The 20,957-nt window shown below is 38.1% G+C and overlaps 1 protein-coding gene across 4 annotated transcripts in view; it reads left to right on the top strand.

The window, feature by feature from the left end:
• ASTN2 (astrotactin 2) overlaps positions 1 to 20,957 on the top strand; it is a 1,144,107-nt gene that overhangs the window by 598,688 nt on the left and 524,462 nt on the right. For all 4 annotated transcript variants that reach the window (XM_043982377.1, XM_043982378.1, XM_043982376.1 and 1 more), the window contains one exon: positions 15,508 to 15,674. In XM_043982377.1, coding sequence (XP_043838312.1) covers positions 15,508 to 15,674 — 167 coding nt within the window. The remainder of the gene's footprint in view (positions 1 to 15,507; positions 15,675 to 20,957) is intronic.

Below are 20,957 nucleotides of genomic sequence, written 5' to 3'. Positions count from 1 at the left end.
TCCCAAGGTGGGGTAGTTTCTCTCTACAACTCATTGATCCCACTCTATATGGAGGCAGGAAAATCTCCCAAGTAAAGTTTAGGTATAGCTTGTGTTTAGGTTTTCCTAAAAGTGGGTACCCCACTCTTATATGGGTATTCATCATTCAATATGGGCAGTGGCTATAGGACAGCCTTGGTATCCTCCAAAACAGCAATTACATGAAGTGCAAAGATCTCATTAGAGCCCACAAAATAAAACAAAAATAAAGCACTCTAATAGCAGAGTAGACTCTGTACACCCTCCCCCAAGATAGATGATAATGACACTTTGAGGATGTTTAAAAAACATTTTTTATTCAATTTCTACCTACAGTATCCAAGCAACTCATAGCAGCTTCACAGAAGGTTGTCAAGGTCTAGGTCTCCTGGTCCTTCATGATATGGCTTTGGTTTTATTCCTAAAAGGAAATATTTTTTTTCCTCTCCAAGAAGCAGCTATTAAGGAAATCTTTTTGTAAAGCTCATGTCCAATTCTCAAATCTGAGAACTTTTTTTTAGTTTGCAACATTCGTTTTTATAAGATTTCTAGTTTCAATTTTTTCTCCCTCCCTCCTCTCCAAGATAGCAAGCAATGTGATATAGGTTATATATGTACAATCACATTAAACATATTTCTGCATTAGTCATGCCATATAAGAAGAATCAGAGCAAAAAGGAAAAACCTCAAAAAAGAAAAACAAAAAATAGATATAATATGGTTCAATCTGCGTCTAAATTCCATAGTTCTTTTTTTTCTGGATTTGGAGAGCATTTTCCATCATGAGTCCTTTGGAAATATCTTGGACCATTTTTTTGCTGAGAAGAGTCAAGCCTATCACAGTTGATCAACAAACAATGTTGTTTATACTGTGTACAATCTTCCCCTGGTTCTGTTCATCTCACTCAGCATCAGTTCATGTCAGTCCTTCCAGGTTTCTCTGAAATCCACCTGCTCATCATCTCTTACAGCACAATAGTATTCCATTACATTCATATACCACAACTTGTTCATCCATTCCCCAATTGATGGACATCCCCTCCATTTCCAATTCCTTGAAACCACAAAAAGAGCAGCTATAAATATTTTTGTAAAATCCAAGATCTTTTGATTTCTTGGTAAATCTGGGTTTTGGGAATTGTACAATTCAGGATTACCCACAAGGTAACCCCTCAACCCCTCCCCCCTTCACCCCCAAAGGTTAGAAAAAACCCAAACTATGTGAAATTGTTAGTCTCCAACCTGGTACATAGAAAAGGAAGCAAAAACCAAAACTATATAACCAAGAACTAGAAAACTGCAGCTCCCCTCTGAGGTTCTTCTAGACAAGCACAGGCCACTTCCATATTTTCCTCCTCTAAAGGCTTCTGAACATGTGTAAATCAAGGAGGGAGAAATTCCTTCTTCCTTTACTCACTTATTGTTACACTCTATCTGGAAGTCTAAAGAGGAAGAAAAAGATGGGAAAAGAGTAGTGAGTGGAACGTGCAGTAAGGTTAGTTCTTTGGACAAGAGTATGTACCCCTCAGACTCACATCCTGGAGGCAACTCTGGTTACTGAACACCAATCAGAGGAGTTGCCCAAGACCTCTCAGCACATGACTAGGACACATGTTTACTTCCACAGAAGGTACATGCCATGTAATCTTATCAAGTTGAGTGGGAAGACTTATCATTTTGATCAGTTCCTTCCCTGATCAACCCCTCCAACACTATATTTCCTTGGCTATGGTTAAATTGTCTTTTCTAACAATAACAAGATAAGTCACTTCAGGAAACCCAAGTGAGAACTTAAGAGGAGTAACAAGGATGCAATATAATACAGTTTCATGTGTAACTTGGTGGGTGGGGACCCAGAAAGCTCAAGGAGTAAAGTCTGTTTCTTTTGCTTGTTACATTTGTGGGCAGTGGCAAGTCACTTTAACTCAGTAGGCTTTAGATTCCTAGCATCACTCAGCTAGTAAATGTTAGAACTGGAATCAAGGCCCAGGTCTTTTCTTCCGTCCTGGTCCTGTTATCTTTCTGCTACACTGTTACAAAATAGTGAATCACTAGACATAGAATCCCAGACATCTGAGGAGGTATTTGTGGCGTGGACCTTTGAAATACCCATTGTATCCCACCTCTACCTTCCCTGCCTATTGTAAGGACATCCCTCCCTATGATCACAGGATGTTGAAGTTGAAAGGGATCTTAGAGATCATCTCTGCTAAGACTTTTGTTTTACACATGAAGAGACTGTGATCCAGAGAGGCTTGCCCAAGGTGACACAGATATTCAGTGACAGATTCAATCCAAGGTCTTTTGACTCTAAATTCTATGTTCTTTCTAGTCCATATTTTTGTCTCCTCTCCCAAACTACAAAAGAGTTTGGAAATGGCCATTGTGTCCCCAACACTCTTGCCATGAAATATGACTCAAATTCATTCTTCTGGAAAATGAAAATTCAGAGAATTATATATTTGGAGCTGAAAGGGACCTTAGCATCTATCTGGTACAACTCCTTCACTTTATAGATGAGAAAACTGAGGCACAGAGTTGCTTAGTGACTTGTATAGCCAGTAAGTGTCAAGAACAAGAGATGACACTAAGAAATGCATCTGAATTCTCAGCCTTGGTGAAATAACATTGCACTTTCTTCTTACTGTTTTTTTTCTAATCCAATGTTTTTTTGTTTTTGTTTTTTGGTATTTTTTTGCAGGGCAATGAGGGTTAAGTGACTTGCCCAGGGTCACATAGCTAGTAAGTGTCAAGTGTTTGAGGCCAGATTTGAACTCGGGTCCTCCTAAATCCAGGGCTGGTGCTTTATCCACTGCATTGCCTGGCTGGCCTATCCAATGTGTTTTGAATGCTGGGCTGGTTTCTTCTTTTCCTTGGATTCTTACCACCCCCATACTTATATATTTTACCCCAAGAAGTTCAGAATTACCTCTCAATTTGTCAGTGGTGTCATTTAAAATATTACTTGGTCCTGTGCAAGGTATCAAGTTTATTTTGTATTTCTTTCTTCATTGAGAGGAAATTTGGTATGGAAGAAAAAGTGGTAAGCCCAGAGAGAGGAAAGATCTGGGCTGGAATCCAAGCTCCCACATTTAGTAGCAGTGTGACCATGGGCAATCCCTAATGTGTTTCATCTACAAAGTGAGAATATTGAATATCAAACTATATGTTAGAAGATTTATGTGAAAAAAGCACTTCTTAAACCTCAAGCGATTATAGAAATATGTGCAATTTTATTAGTAGTAGTAGTATGATTTCACTTTTTCTATGAGAAAAAACTATGAATGATCCAAGAATTTAAAACAGGTTATTTTGGAGAACACGGAAAATAAATTTGATTTATTAAAAGTTTGTGAATCTAAGCAGACAATGGGAGGTTCCACAATGCTGTTGTTTAACTCTTCCCTCTGGTCTAAAAATGTTAGAGACTTAAAGGCCCATCAGGTAGTTGGTAGAAGAAATGAAGCCACCACACTGTGGGACTAGGCAGTCCGTAGCTGCCCTTGGAGCTATCTGCTGAAGATACTAACTTGGAATCCTTTAGGCCTAGGCTTACCAAATCCTATGTGGTTTCCATCTGCACTTTCTATTATTACATGTTGGAAGACAGTGGCTTCAGAATCCTGATTTGTAAAGTTAGGGACATGATGCCCTCATTATCTGTCTAATAGTGGTATCATGAGGGAACTGTCTTGTAAGATTTTAAAAAGTACCTATAGAAATGTTTTGTTATTGTGTTATTTTTGTTATTTCTTTGGCTTTAGTGTGGTTGTAGTAAGTGATTCAATAATAACACTGATAAATGATATTGGCATTGTAGATAGAAGACAGGAAGACTTGGGTTCAGGTCCTGCCTCTGACATACCAGATACATGACCATGAACAAGTTACTTAATTGTTTAGTTCCTAGATAATTTTCCAAGATAAAAAGTCAAAAGTGAATGTTGATCTGTATCTATGAAAAAAGTTTCTAAATTGGAAATTACTCAGATTAATGAAATCATTACCTGATATTTATATCATATCTCATTTAGTCCTAATTCTATCTCCTATGAAGTATTATAGGTATTATTATCCCCATTTTATAAATAGGGAAACGGAAAGAAATTAAGTAATTGGTCCATGATTATATAGCTGCTGTCAGGGTTGAAGCTTGTGTCTTTCTGACACAAAATCAAGCATTTCACCATGCCATGTTATTTCCAAGGAAAACAAAGTCATTTAGGAAAATGGCAATGTCAACTTTAGGGAGAGGTTGTCTGTCTGTTTGCTTGTTTGTTTTTTGTGGGGCAATGAGGGTCAAGTGACTTACCCAGGGTCTAGTAAGTGTCAAATGTCTAAGATAGGATTTGAACTCAGGTCCTCCTGAATCCAGGGCTGGTGCTTTATCCACTGCACCACCTAACTGCCCCCAAGAAAGGTTGTCTTTTCCCCAGATGACTTTCCATATCCTAACTGCACTGTGCAGCTTTGCCTGGAATTCCTATTCTAAGGGTAACTTCTAAAGGGCCTTCTTAAGGAGACTAATTGAATGGCAAAAAAAAAAAAATACCATGGAGTTTGGGGATGATTATCAGTTGACCTTTCACAGAATAACAGAGAGGGAGAATAGCTGAATAGCATGAGTGCTGCACTGGTGCCAGTGAAATCTTAAAAGAACCAGAAAATAACCAACCACAAGGTAGATCCTCAGTGGTGGACTCATAGGGAAACAAGGACAAGAATAACAGGATGACAAGGCATGGAAGGAATGTTTGTGTCAATGATATCATGGATCCATGAATGTGTATCAGCAACCCATTATCCTTTATGGTCACTCAGAAGAGAGCAGGTCCCTGCCATGACTCAAGGTTTTCTTTCATTTTGTTCCTGCCCCATCTTAGAGTGTGAGTTAGAAGAGATCTCAGAGCTCCCCTAGTCAACATCTGTACTTACTACATAATATCTTCTGTGACATCCCTGGCAAGTGGTTTTCCAGCCATTGCTTGAAAGTCTCCCATGATGAAAAACTCATCTGTTTTTAGAAAGCTCTCACTCGGAGGGGCAGCTAGGTGGCCTCAGACACTTAACACTTACTAGCTGTGTGACCCTGGGCAAATCACTTAACCCCAATTGCCTCACCAAAACAAAAGAAAGGAAGGAAGGAAGGAAGGAAGGAAAGAAAGAAAGAAAGCTCATAACTGTTTCTGCCAGTCTTCTGTTTATAAATCTTTAGGAGTTTACCATTACCTGCCAAGTAAAATTCACACTTCTCTGCCTGGAATCCAAGGTCCCCCCTAATAGGGGTGAATGCTATTCTTCCAGATTTATCATATAGTACTTTCCTCTATACTACAATATAATTAGACAAACCCCCACCCCACCTCAGCTCTCTGTATCTTCTCTCCTGTCCTCTCCCCTTCTTTTCCTTCACCTATTCTTCTCTCTTTTCCTCTTTACTCTCTTCTATTCTCCACCTGTTTCTGATTCTATCTTTCTATCTCTATCTCTGTCTCTCTCTCTAATCATCTCTATATGCCTCTGTCTCTGTCAATCTGTCTGTCTGTCTCTGTCTCTGTCTTTCTATTTCTCTGTTTCTCTGTCTCTTTCTCTTCCCCCCTCTCTTTGTTCATGGTTTTTTTCCTATATATAGAATACCTGTCCCCTTTTTCTTGTTTTATTCTTATCTATCCATAACATACCACCTCCTCCATGCAGTTTTCTCTGATCTCTCAGACTTAGCTACCCTTTCTCCCTTAGAGCTCATATCAAACTTCCATAAATTACTAATGTATAAATTGTACAGTAATGATAGGTCTCTATACTGGGTTCTCTCTTCATACCAGATTAGAAGCTCTATGAGACCCAGAATTTTCCCATTTCAACTTTGTCTCTCTCCAATCACTAGAGTGCTCCAATCACTCTAAACACTCACTAAATATCTGCTGTCTTTGTATTTGAGTGTGCAGAATGCATTCATGCATTATAGTGGATAAGAATGAGTAGAGGGAGAACAGGAATGATAAGTAATGAAGATAAGCTTCAGTTTCACCTTTAAAAATCACTTTACAATTTTGCCTGGGGCTGGCTCTGTTCACCTATTTTTTAAAAATCATAGTAACCTCCCTGGGCCTCGATTTGCTTATCCATAAAATGACAGGGTTGAATAAGTTGGCCTCTGAGGTCCTTTCCTACTCATTTTTATGATACTATGAGCCTTGACTCATATCTCTCTGTGCCCCTCAACTACCAGGACCTTCACCATCCTAGGGAATCCCAGCAGGTCCAACTTACAGCTACATCTGTCACCATTTGGGTTGGGTCCTTCCTTTCCTTTTAAATTGCTTTCTGTGGCAAAAAATAAAATCTGTAAACCACCCCAAATTACACTTGACATAAGCTGTGTAAATATATATCCACATAAGCATATGTTCAATGGCTCTTGCTTCATGCTTTTTAGAGCCAAGCAGCATATAAAATCATTTCTGATGCATGGTTCTGATCAGCAGGAGTGAGTCGCAGTGAGTGCATGGCTGTAGCCACAGCAGTGCAAATTGTGTCTTTTTCTTACAAAGGATTAGGAATAGGATAGGATCCAGCCTGTTAAACAAGTCTGGCTAGCTCTACTCCAATTTCTCCAGCTTGGACATAGAAGCCCATTATCAGGCCCTTCTAATTGCCTATCTCTGACCTGAGAACACTTGCAGTCACACCTTTGTCTCCCCTTTTGACTTTCTCATTTCACAAGGAAAGCTCCTCATCTAGTTACCAGCCTAAATCACTAGAGCCAATGGCATGGTGGTCCAGGGCTTTTGTAAATTACCTAGGCACCAGACAAGTGTCCTACAAGTTTGGATTTAGATTGAAAAAGGATGCTTAGAAATGATCTAATCCAACCCCTTTGTTTCACTGTTGAGGAAACTGAACCTATAGAAAGCAAGTGACTTCTCCAAGATCACATGGGTAGTATCTATCAGAGTTAAGAATTGAACTCTGGTCCTCTGATTTCCGTCCCTATGCCCTTACCACTCTCCTATATGACTGCTAAGACTTAAGATGTGAGAGGCTACACACACACACACACACACACACACACACACACACACAATGTAAAGAGCATTTAAATGGCTGCTTTCTTTCAGATTCTAATACTGAGAATGTTTACCATCTAATTGAGTTACAATTATATACACACATGCACATACATACATACATACATACATACCTTAAAAGGGAGTGGGAAAAGCAAGGAAACAAAGGATTTTAATTTCCTTAAATTTTTATATAAGAACAATAAACGGGGATAAGAAATAGCAGACTCTGTTCCTTAATCTAAAAAGTATTAGATATTAGCTAGAAATGTCTTTATTGTTGGAAAAGACAATTTATTATTGTTAGAAAAGACATTGTTGTTGGAAAAGACAATTTACCCATAGCAATTATGGACTTTGGAGAATAGTCATAAGAAAATGGGGGTTTCCTGCCTTGGTCCTTTAGACTGTAAGTTCCCTGAAGGCATAAACAATCTTTTGCCTTGTTGTATATCCCCAGCACTTAGTAGGCACTTAATAAATGCCTGCTAAATGAATAAATTACCTCAGAAGCTATTTACTCCAAACCATACCTAAAGAAAAACCATCTATATAACATTCCCAATGAGTAATCATCTACTCTTTGATGGAAGAATTGAAATGATAGAGAATCTATTACTTCCTGAAAAATAACTTGGAAATTACAAATTCTTTGAGGGCTGGGATTGTTTTTGTCCTTCCTTCCTTCCTTCCTCCTTTTTTCTTTTCTTCTCTCTCTCTCCCCTAAATCCTCCTCCCTTCTTCCTTTTCTCCATTCCTTTTTTCCTGATACCTAGCATAGTGCCTCAAATTAGATTAGAAAATGTCTCTTATATCAGTCCTAAATCTACCTCTCTTCAACTTTCACCCTTTGTGTCTAGTTCTGCCCTCTCAAAACCAGTACAATAAGCCTAATCCTTCTTCCCCAAGACAGACCAAATGCTCAATGGCAGCTGTCACAACCTCCAGATCTCTACTCTCTTGCCTAATAAACATTCCCGGTTCTTTCAATTGATCCTCATACAGAAGGTGGCACGATAGAAATAGTTCTGCTCTTTGGGGTCTATCTACCTAGACTTGAGCCCCGTTTCTATTTCTTACTAAGAAATTCACTTCCTTCCTCTACACCTGTTCCCACAACTGTAAAATGAAGGAACTGGATAAAATGACCTCTAAGTCCCCTACCAGCTCTAAATCTGTGATCTTATAGCATGAAGGAATTATGATTTTCATTGATACAGGTAGTTCTAATACCACAGATTACTTGATATATTCAAATATTTATGTCCATATGTATGCATATTTGTGTGTATAATACCTCCCCCATGGAACCATAGTTTCTAACACTCTTTGGGGCACAATTAACATATATATGAAAACATTAATGTATTGGAGCTAATAAGAAACAAAGAAATAGCGCTACTAGTTCTTGTGTGTCCTAGGCAGAGCCCAGCTCCATAGACAGATACTTTTCTCCAGCAGAGCCAACGACCATGATTTATTTCAGGGACCGGCTAATGGCCTCTCCTGTGCTAATCCTGGCCTATTTCCATCAGAGGTGTGTGACCCCCAGATGGGCCAGGAACTGGCTTGGAGGTGCTTATCTTGGCAGGGCTACCATATGAGCTGCCTATTGATTTCCCTAGTCATTTTTCAGAAAATAGCCCCTCCTGTATGTCACTGCCACAGCAGATCACAAATTGAACTGCAGTTGAATTGACGTAAGGTTGATTAAAACTCACTGTAATTATGGGCTTGAGGCTACCCTGGCCATACAAATCAATGCTGGCAATAACTGATGGGGATGGGGAGAAGAGCTCTGAGTGTTTGACAGCTGCAGAGTGGGAGTGGGGGAGGGGCTGCTTCCTGCCCACACACAAGGACCCTGCATCAGAGATCAATGTCAGCTACATGAGCAGAGTATCAAGTTAGAGAAGACATAAACAGAGCCCACCACATCTTCAATCGCACCTGCCATCTATTCTTTCCCTTGCAGTTATTTGTGGCCTCTACTATTAAGAACAATGGCTATACTGCCTGGGTTATATCTAGATAATGTTTATATAACCTGGATTATACCAAGAGCCACAGCAACACCGGCAGTTAACTTTTCTGTATGCCTTAAGGTTTATAAATCACTTTTGTAAGATTTCATATAATCAGGACCTAATAAAAATACTTTAGATGATTTAATCAATTATTTTTTATTTTACAGGTGGGGAATATAAGCCTTAGAGAGGCTAAAGGACTTTGCCAAAACCCCAACAGTAGCAGGCCTACCTGGGAACCAATCCCAGATCCTCTGACTCTGAAAAGTCATGCTCATTCCAATGAAGTGCATAGATGATAAAAATAGACATTAGATGGAGAGACTTCAGTGACTAAATAGGAAGTCATTTGCCCATATAACTTATATAGGTAGAAAAGTTCAGAGCTGGAATTTAAAGAATTACAAAATTATAGGATTTTTGTGTCAGAGGGTACCCAAAAGGCCATCTTTTCTAATCTATACCTGCAATGGCATCCCTACAAGGGCATATTGGACAGGGAGGCTTTAATCCTCTGCTTGAAGATCTCCAATGAGAGGGAGCTCACTTTTGAATAGCTCTTCAGGGCATTTTTCTTGAGACCAAACCTACATTTGCCTCCTTTTCTTTTCTACCCATTCCTCCCAGTTCTGCCCTGTGAGGGCAAACAAAAAGAAATCAAATCCTTCTTTTACATACAGCTACTCTTCAGACACTTGAAACGCATGAAAACTCCAAGATTCTCTTCTGACAAACCGCTATCTAAACATACCTCTTAGATTCTGTACTTGGGAAATTATTTTTTGAACCCAAACTTGACATGTATCCCTATTGAATGTAGTCTTCTTGTGTTCAGCCTAACATTCTAGCCTGTCAGGATCTTTCTGGATCTTGCCTCTGTCATCCAGTCAGTTGGCTATCCCTCCCAGGTTGTTATCTTCTACACATTTTATAAGTATGTCATTTATGTCTTTATCTAAGTGATTTCACTAATAAAAATGATGAGCACTATAGGGTCACATACTGATCACTAGAATCCTGCCAAGTTGACATGGAACCATTAATGACATTTTTTTGAGTCTGGTTATTTAACTGTCTCTGAATCCAATTGATTTAATTATTGTTTAGTCTATATCTTTTCATCTTTTTCACAAGAATGGGAGATAGAAGATATGTTTTAGAACTAGGATTTCATTAGTATGGGAACTTGACAGGAGAACATATTCCTTCTCCTAATGCAGGTTAGTACCTTTTCATGGACTTCCCTGTAGTTCTGAAAGGATAAGTAACCTTCCTATGGTCACTTAGTCAGTAAATGTCAGAGGCAGGTTTAAACCCAGTTCTTCTGGGCCCCGAGTTTATTCCTTGTATTCAGTATGTCATCTACTCTCTATTTCACAAAAAGAGTAAAATCAATCAATAAACATTTAATTGCCTACTGTGTGCTAGGTACTGTGCTAATCAAATCCAGGTCTCCTTATTCAAACCTCGGCATTCTTTCTAGTGAGTCTAGGTTCCCATAATTCATTTATCCTCAAATTCTGTCTCTGCTAGAGTCTCCAAAGGGATAGGATAGTTATGTTCCTTAATGTCAACATTAAAGGTTAGGACTTTCTCTGAATCATCCATTATGGAGCTGTCATTCAGGAAATTGTCAGAATCTTCTGGGATTCTGCATAATAAATTGAGAGACCATATAGTGTTGTTACTGGAAAGTGCACTGCATTTCGAATCAGAGGTTTTGCATTCAAGTTCTAGATCTTCCCATTGCTCCCTGTGTGACCTTGGGTAAGTCACTTCCTATCTCCAAAACTCCATTTCATTATCTCTAAAATAAGAGGATAGAGTTCCAGCTGTGATTTTGTGTTCTTGGGGGACCCCTTGTTTTCCCTCCTCTGTGAGAAGTAGGCCGACCTTTTATTTGTCTCTGTCTGCCCTCTTATCTAAAGAGGAGACCCTTATAAACTGCAGGATTATAAACTCAGTAGCAAAATGTTAGATTTCATTCTTGATTTCTTCTGGGATTTTGTGAATAAGCCTATGTCATTTACCTTCATTCTTTTCATGACTTCATGTTCCCTTTCAACTTTTGTCTTTTCACACTGCATCATCCTTATGGCAGACAAGTCTTTTCCATGTCCTTCAGGAACTTGAGTGAAGTTCCAATTTCTCCCAAGTCCTTGTGAGCCATTCAGTTCCAGACTGGACATTCCTTGTCATACAAACTTGAATAGAATTGGCTAGAACACTAGTTAAGAAGCCAAGAGACCATCTGGGTTCCAGTCCAAGCTTTTCCACTGGGTAAATGTGGCTTTATGACATTGGTCAAGTTTCTTTACTTCTCTATGCCTTCCTTTCCATATCAGCCAAAACTTGTAATGCCCATTTATACGGCTAAGCCCTCAGGGATTCCTGAAACTTTCCCTTATGAGTATGCTGCTCTAATTGACAGGCAATGCCAGATTTCTGTACCAAATATCATACACCATCCAGCAATGGTACAGTTAGAGTTCACAATAAAGTATACTACTCACCCCAGGAAAGTCACTGAGCTCTTCAACATGGGTCTTGTTATTAAAAAAGAGTCCTCTCTGAAAGTATAGTTGCTTCCACTGAATTATTTCAGTGATTGTCATTGAGGAAAGTCCTGATTTTCCTCCCCAATCACATTTCTGTTCTTTAAATACTAGACCCTTATTTCTTTTGTACACTTATTTTTTTGTGTGTGCATCTAGCTCCTACCTTCCCTTGACTCCTCCACTTCCCATCCCTCTGAAGTTTATGTTCGTATGCTAGTCTCTTTGTTGGCTGATGAGTTGTTTTTTTCCTAAGTAGCCAGTTCTTGGAAAGTCAGATCAGGCTTTGCAGCTGATAGCCTCCATAGGGATTGCTTACCAACTCATTCAGACCAAAGGAAAAGTTGTTGAGGTTTTCCCCTTTGTCATAGTTTCAATCATTGTTTCCTCTCTTCTAATTTCCTTTTCCTGTGTGGAGCAGCTGGCATTATGCTTGCCTTCTCATCCTGGGGGTGGGGAAGGAGAAACTGTTCTTTACAAATTTTATAATCAAAGCAATTTGCATTCCATAATTAATGAACATTAAAATGCACAATTACAAATGGAAACAAATGGCTGTGCAATGATTAAAAATCAGGTTATGAAAGGAGAGAGCAAACTTGGGTGGAGGAGAGGAGATGGATAGAGACCAAGGCTAAACTGAGATATTGAGGCACTCCTCCACTCAGAGGCTGCCTAGTCTGTTCACTTGAAAGAGGATATATCAAAGCCTTTGTTTTGGCTCCCGATGCTCAGGTCTACTCCAGACAAGTTACCTGTGTGACTGTAGTAATACAAAGTTTCTTCTCCAATCCTCCATTTCCCTGTCTGTAAAAAGTAGGGTTTGGGCAGCTTGGTGGTACAGTAGACAAAGCACTGGCCCTGGATTCAGGAGGACCTAAGTTCAAATTCGGCCTCAGACACTTGACACTTACCAGCTGTGTGACCCTGGGCAAGTCACTTAACCCTCATAACCCCTTAAAAAGTATACAAAAGTAGGATTTGGAATAGACAAGGAATTCTTAGTATTGGGGGGCTCATAGGTCCTTTTGACAGTTTGGTGAAGCTTTATAGACTCCCGCATAAAATAATATTTCAAATGCATAAAGCAAAATGCATAGGATCACAAAGGAAAACAATTATATAGAAGAACAGCTATTTTTTAAGTTCATGGACCCAAATTTAAAGATTGGACTAGATATTTTCTAAAATGATTGCTTCTCCCTGTAACATTCTCTGTTTTAAGACCTCTTCATGCTCTATTATTCTGTGCTTCACCAATCTGTGCACTAAGGTCCCATCAGGTTCTAATAGTTTATATTAAATCATATTTTATAACAGCTTTGATATTCTATATGCCTAGTTCATCTGCTGAAATGAAATAAGGAAAGTCAGGAAGAAGGTATAGAAGGAGAGCTCATTGCCCATCTTATAAAAGAGTTCTTTGGCCGATCATAGATACTTCCCATTGCCTGATGAAGAAGGCAGCAGGACTGTTTCCAGGTTTTTGTCTCTCAGTGACCCAAGTCAGGCAGAATGAGCCTTTAGCCACACACTAATGGCCCAGTGACCAGGAATCCATCATGCCCCGGTGGCTTCTGTCCAGAGATGGGCCCTACAGGAGCAAGAGATCTCCTGAACTTTTATTAATATGTATGGCATTTCACTCACATAGAAAATTGATTTTCTTTTTTAAGCACCAAATGTAGCAGTTTTATAACCTTTCTTCAGCTTGACAGAGGCCATTTATAACCTGCCTTCACCAGCACCTGTGTCTGCTCCAGTCAAACTCATCCTCAGGAACTCTATAATGCATTTTTAATTGTGAGCTGTTCTGCTACACAATTTATTTTCCAAAAGGATTGACCTTTTTTTGTTTGGGTGGTTTTTTTTTTTTGGTTGTTCAAGGGCTGGTGGGAAGAGAAAGGAAATAAATAGCAGGAGTGAGGAAGGAAAGAAAAGCAGAGTGAAAGAGCACTCAAATTTGGGAACTCTTGTGGTAGAACAGGATGGTCTGGCTATGGGTTTTAATCTTCGTGGAAAAGCCAAAACATAACTTCCTCTTAGAAAGCAGAAGAGCAGCAGGTCTCATACCATCATCTAAGATGTATAGCATGGGCTAACCTCATAAAATAAAATGAGATAAATAATCCCCATATGTAGATATCTTGAAGGGATATGGGGTTATCTAGTTCAATGTGCCCCTACCCCACCTCAAGCATGAATCCATTATATAACAACCCTGACAAAGTAGACCATCCAGTTACTCTGAACTTCCCTGAAGTCACAAGAATCTCACTACCTCCTGAGACAGTTCAATCCACTGCTGGATACCTATAATTCAGGGAAATTCTTTGTATTGAACAACAACAACAACAACAACAAAATCTACCTTTTTGTAACTTTAAACTTTAAGTTTCAGTTCTGTCCTTTAATTTAATCTTCCTCATCACAGCCCTTCAGATATTTAAGATTTTTGTTTTGTTTTGTACCTTTAAAAATCTTCTTAAATTTCTTGGAGCAGAAGGGTCTATTTGGAGCCACTTTTTTTTTCTTTGCTCCTTCTCCTTCATGATCAACAAATATGTAAATGGTGTATACTGTGAAGCATAGTACCTACCCTAACAAAGCCTACTGTAGATGGGAAAACAAATCATATACTCAAAAAAAAAAAACCCTAACCATTTAATTTATGCACAGAGCCCAATGAATTGCTTAGACAACAGGAGCTATGGAAGTACTGTGAGTTAGGATGGTCAGGAAGGGCTTCATGGAGAAGGTAGGATTTGAGCTGAATGATAGTTCTCCAATTGCTTTAACATGCATGCTTAGCATTTGTAATGAAGATAGATTTCTTATATTTAAAAGGATGCATCTTTCACTCCTCATGCCACATACTTGTGAAAGAGGTTACTTGCTGATAGAGGACAGATGTGACAACTATACCCAAAATGTACATATGACATGCTCTTGTTGCTTCATTATCCCTCATTATTTTTAACAATAAAAGCTGTTCATTCATCCAAGAATAAGTAGGTTCTCGTCCATTCTCGTTCTCTCTCTCTCTCTCTCTCTCTCTCTCTCTCTCTCTCTCTCTCTCTCTCTCTCTCTCTCCTCTCTTTTCCCCCTCTCTCTCCTCTCTTTCTCCAGGTTGTAAAAGACAGACCATTCATTTCTTTCCAGAGCAAATTATGAATTGTGCACTGAATCTACCATTTATCAGTATATTAATTTGGCCAAGTCATTTCTTGTCTCTAGACTTCCCTTTCACCATATTGAAAATGATGTATCTCTCATCTCCATTCAATTGCACTAATTGTCCCCCTTGCCTGGAATACACTCTCACTTAAGCTTTGCCACTTTAGATCCCTTGTTTCTTCAAAAATTTCCCCAAGGAACATGAAGCTTTTCTTGCTCCACCCTGCAACTAGTGCCCTGTGTTCAAAAAATTACCTTGCATTTATTTTGTATATGCTTTTTCTTAAAGTGAAAATCATCTTTCTCAACGAAATGTAAGCTGCCTAATGGCAAGGACACTCATTTTTGCTCATTGTGTCCCTAGTAGTTCCTAGTAGTATACAGTAGGTACTTAATAAATACTTGTTGGATTAACTAATTGGGTGGTTTACAAAATAGGTGATATCTAAGCTTTCTTCTAACTTTATTGTTCTATACCCTAAAGATATGACAAATTCTGATACTCTGTTATAATGCTGTTTTCTAAAGTTCCTTATAATTCTATGGTTTATATAGCAATTATCTGTGCTTTTTGGTTTCTCCTCATTCTAATATGCAATGAATTTGTGAAGGACTCCCATTTATGTCCCCAATCTCCAATCTCCTTCTTTCTTCTTGCAGTGCCCAGAAGAGCTGAGGCCAATGAAAGATGGTACTGGATGCTATGACTATTCTAAAGGGATTGACTGTTCAGATGGTTTCAATGGGGGTTGTGAACAGCTATGTCTCCAGCAGACTCTACCTCTGCCCTATGATGCCTCTTCCAGCACCATCTTCATGTTTTGTGGGTGAGTGTCTTTGCCAAGAGGCAGCAATTTCCATTATTGCCATAAGATCATCGATTTCCTATTGCACAGTTCTGACCAAGTCACTCCCTTATTCAAAAAACCTTAATGGATCCTGTTGCCTTTAAGACAAAATAAGAACTCCTCTAGTTGTCCTTTAAAGCCCCTCACATTCTAAATCCAACTGTTTTTTTTTCTAAATTGATTCTGATGCTTTTCCCTTACACTCTATATTCTAACCATATTGGTCTACAAGATGTTCCTCATACATGACATTCCATCTCCCACTCCTGTACCTTTGAACAGACTGTATCACATTATTGGAATGATTTCCCTCTTCATCACTACTGCTTGGAATACATAACTCCCTTCAAAGCTGAACTCAAGTGCCACCTATTATAAGAATCCTTTTCTTATACCTTTGGTTAGTATACCTTCCCTAACCATCCTGCCTTCACACTTCCAAAAAATGCTTCACATTTATTTTGTACTGACTTGTCTGTGTGCATCTTGTTTGCCCCCCAGGGACCACTCTAGTACAGGGGTTGTTTTCTCTTTCTGTCCCCTTTACCTTCTACAAAGTCTAAGACATAGTAGGCTCTTAACAAATACTTGATAAATTGAAATGATGTGAGTTACTAGGAGAGATGGTTTTGATTTTTTAAATAATTAGCAGAAATACATTTAATTAGAACATTTACTTAGCTAAAGTTTTTTTTTTTCCTTCACTGGACATTTAGACCCAAAGTAGCATATCTTGTAATAATCCAATTCAGTTTAACTAATATTTATTAAATACATTCTGTGTGCTAGGATGCAAAGATAAAAATGCAAGTACTTGCCTTAAAGGCTGTAGAAGTGCCTAATTTGAAAGCACAGTATATAAAGTGTTGAGCCTGGAGTCAGGAAGACCTGAGTTCCAATATGACCTCAGACACTTAATAGATGTGTGACCCTGAGCAAGTCATTTAACCCTGTTTGCCTCAGTTTCCTCATCTGTAAAATGAGCTGGAGAAGAAAATTATAAACTACTCTAATATCTTGAATAAGAAAACCCTAAGTAGGGTCACAATGAGTCAGACGTGACTGAAACAATTGAACAACAGGCCCAGAGAGGCACAGATCTAGAGTTTAAAGGTACCTCAGAGGTCAATTATTCCAATTCTTCATTTTACAGATGGGGAAGCTAAGGCCAAGTGAGTTCATGAGACTTCCTCAAGTAACAAAGTTAACAATGATCAGAATTGGACTAGAACTCAGAGCCCTTGTTCTTGCAACTGTACCATGACAAGTCACAAGGTCTCTGTTCAAATCCCACCTCACCATTTATACATTGTGTAAAGTCGGTCTTATTTTTATTGAACTCAATTAAAGAAACCTTTGTTAAGTACTTAACTCAGCATGTACCAAGCACTGTGATAGGGATACAAAACCCAAAATGAAACACTCTCTGACCTCAAAGACCTTGCCTTCCACTAAAGTGAAAAATGTGTAAGCAAATATGTAAATGGTAGATAGTTACAGAATTTTGAGGACAGAAGAAGAAAGCAGAAGGAACTAGCGTTTGGAAAGTTCAAGAGGGATGAACTATGGGGTTAGACTAAATGTATCTTAAGACACTCTCTCCCTCTAAGCTTTATGATGGTAGGGAGCATATAGTATAATAAAGAGACATACATAGAAATAAAGAGAATACAAGTTTCAAAAATCATTAAATGCATAGGAAAGGTCTGACAGAGTGGAAAGTAAAATGGGGAAAGGAAGAGATTACTTCTAGATATATGCCAGGAAGGGGTATGGAATATTTCTGAAAGGAAGAGCATCAACAATAACAGTTTATTTTGTGGTATTTTAAGGATTATAAAATATTTTTAACAACCCTATCAGGCGGATAGTATAAATAATATTATTCAGATTTTACAGATAAAAAAACAAGTTAAGTAATATTTTCATTATCACACAACTAGTTAATGTCTAAGACAAGAATCAAACTCTTGTCTCTTACATGTGTCTCTCTCTCACCTAAGGTTATCTTTGATAGAAGAGAAGACTTTCACAAGGAGACACAGTCAGTTTGAAAAGAAGTCTATAGGAAAGACATGGAATAGTCTAATCAGAGAAGCAGAAGAGGGCAGAATGAAATTGGGGAACATTGTATAGCTTCATTTTTCTGGAATACAAAATGTATGAAGGGAATGACCTTGGCAGGGGGAGGGAGGAAAAGGTAGATTAAAATTAAATTGTGGAAGACCTTAAGTTCTAGGCTAGCTTACTAGTTATCAACTGGATGATACATTGGTAGAGTGATGAACTTAGAGACCACAAAACTTTGGTTCAAATGTGCTTCAGATAGTTCCCAGTAGTGTGACCCTGGGCAAGTCACTTGACCTCTCTTGTCCTCAGTTTCCTCATCTATAAAGTGGAAATAATAAAAGTACCTACTTCACAAAAAAAACCTTTGCCAACTTGAAGGCACTGTGTAAATGCTATTTATTATTGCTAAAGCAATGAGTTTACATTTTGTCCTATGGGCAAGAGAGAATGAAATAAAGTTAAGCTGAGAAATGGCAGGATCATACCTAGGAAGATGATGCAGGCAGCAGTATGAAGGATCAGGTGGAAAAGGTTGAAATTAGACAAAGGTAGCCCAATATGAATTTATTATAATTGTCCAGAGGATAGGTGATAAGGATAAGAAGTATGGCACTACAAAAGTAATTCAAAGAAGGGCATGAATAAAGGGAATATCAGAGATTTAAGAGCAGAAGTTTTTCAAAGTGTGTCATGAACTCAGAACACATTCTTCCTTGTCTCCTACATTCTTTCCATCTTCATCTGTAGCCCTGGGCAGTAGTCTTTTTTTAAAATAAATGTTTTTATTTAAAGTTTTGAGTTCCAAATTCTATACCTCCTTCTATCCCTCCCCTCCCACCTTCCTGAGGCAGTAAGCAATCAGATATAGGTTATATATGTTCAATTATGTAAAATATTCCCATATTAGTCATTTTGTATAAGAATTTTTTTGAAAATGAAAGAAAAAGTGAAAAAATTGCCTGCTTCAGTATGTATTCAATCAACATGAGTTCTTTTTTTGGAGGTGCATAGCATGCTCCATCATTAGTCCCTTGGGATTGTCTTGGATCATTGTATTGCTGAGGATAGCCAAGTCATTCACAGTTCTTCATCAAATAATATTGCTGTTTCTGTGTACAATGTTCTCCTAGTTCTGTTCACTTCACTATGCATCAGTTCATGTAAGTCTTTCCAGGTCTTTCTGAAATCATCCTGCTTATCATTTCTTATAGCACAATAATATTACATTACAATTATATATCATAGCTTGTTTAGCCATTCCTCAATCGATGGGCATCCATTTGATTTTCATTTCTTAGTCATCACATATTTTTATATGTTATATGTTATCATGTAGTTATCACATATTTTTTCAAATAGACCCTTTTCTCTTTTTTGGATGTCTTTGGCATATAAATCTAGCAGTGGTATTGCTGGATTAAAAGGTATGCACAGTTTTATAGCCTTTGGGGCATAGTTCTAAATTGCTCTCCAGAATGTTTGGATCAGTTCACAAATACACCAGCAATTTATTAGCATCCCAGTTTTCCCACATCCCCTCAAACTTCCAACATTTTCCTTTTCTGTCATATTAGCTACTCATATAGGTAACTCAGAGTTATTTTAATTTGCATCTCTCAGATCAACAGTGATTTAGAGCATTTTTTCATATGACTATAGATATCTTTGATTTCTTTGTCAGCAAACTTCCTGTTCACATCCTTTTACCATTTATCAATTGGGGAATTACTTGTATATTTATAAATTTGAGTCAGTTTTTTTATATATTTGAGAAATAAAGCCTTTGTTAGTAATGCTTGTTACAAAAATTCTTTCCTAGTTTTCTGCTTTCCTTATAATTTTGGTTTCATTGGTTTTGTCTGTGCAAAAGCATTTTAATTTTATATACTTAAAATTATCTATTTTACATTTTGTAATGCTCCCTATATCTTCTTTGGTCCTAAACTCTTCCCCTGTCCACAAATATGACAGATAAACTATTCCATATTCTCTTAATTTATTTATGGTATCACCCTTTGTGTGTAAATCAAGTACCTATTTTGACCTTATTTTAGAATATGGTGTAAGATGTTGCTCTATACCTAGTTTCTGCCATACTGTTTTCCAGTGTTCTCAGCAGGGCAATAGTCATTAATGTTCACAATGATGACCCTATGTCCCTGCAGGATCCTTAATCAGCAAAGAAAGATTCAGCTATGTTCCCTTGACCTCGCTTGCCTAGGTGGTATAGTAGAAGGAACACTGGAACAAAGACCTAAGCTTTATTTATAAATCTACCACTTATTAAATTGTGGGGAAAAAAAGTATTATTAAATTGTGGGAATATGAATAATCCATTTAGTGTCAATTAGCCTTAGTATCCCTATCTGAAAAAAAATGGGGATAACTATCCTGCTTATCTGCCAGGATTATTGTGAGGATAAAATGTGACAATGTGTATGAAAATATTTCTTAAATTGTAAAGCACTTTACAAATGAGAGGAATTTTATTCTTATTATTCACTACAACAAGAAATTGAGATAATAGGATTATGGATCTAAATTAGGAAGAGTTCTCAGGGGACAGTTAGCATAACCTTCTCATTTTACAAAAGAAAAAAACTGAGGGAGGCCCAGTAGTTTAAGCAACCTAAAATATGCAAAAGTAATTTTCATCCATAGGGGTTAAAACAGAAGGGTTGTGGGGACTCATTATCGGTGACACAGGAAATTAAATTAGTGAGAATGGCTCATTCTTTCCCCCATACTCAGTGTAATGAACATTTTGCTATGCATTTCTCCTTCCTAATCCTCTTTTCTTCCTTTATCTAATTATAATGATGATCTCAATCAATGTTAGCATTCCATCCATTGGTACAGATCTCAATCCATGCATGTAATTCTTGCCTGCATTCTCCTAGGGATCCTCACCCCCAAAGAATCTACAGTGATCAACATGCTGGAAACCTTCCTCAGAGTCTCTACATTTCACGGGTACCAATGGAGCACTTAGGCTTTCCATATATTATTTGTCACTCTTGTCATTTGACTGCTATATTTCCTCTGCTGATCATATGTGTAATATCCCTTAAGCCTTTCATGTGCATAAGCACATCCTCAGAAGTATGCTTCATCCTACATGTACTCATCATACAAGTCCCCATTGCCCTTCTGCTCACCTGTAACTTTGCTTCTCCAAAGATTGTAGTTCCA

The sequence above is a fragment of the Dromiciops gliroides genome, chromosome 2, assembly GCF_019393635.1.
Source record: "Dromiciops gliroides isolate mDroGli1 chromosome 2, mDroGli1.pri, whole genome shotgun sequence".
In the NCBI taxonomy this organism is placed as follows: Eukaryota; Metazoa; Chordata; class Mammalia; order Microbiotheria; family Microbiotheriidae; genus Dromiciops; species Dromiciops gliroides.
Note: the sequence above shows the minus strand (reverse complement) of the source record. Positions and strands in the feature narration are given on the sequence as shown.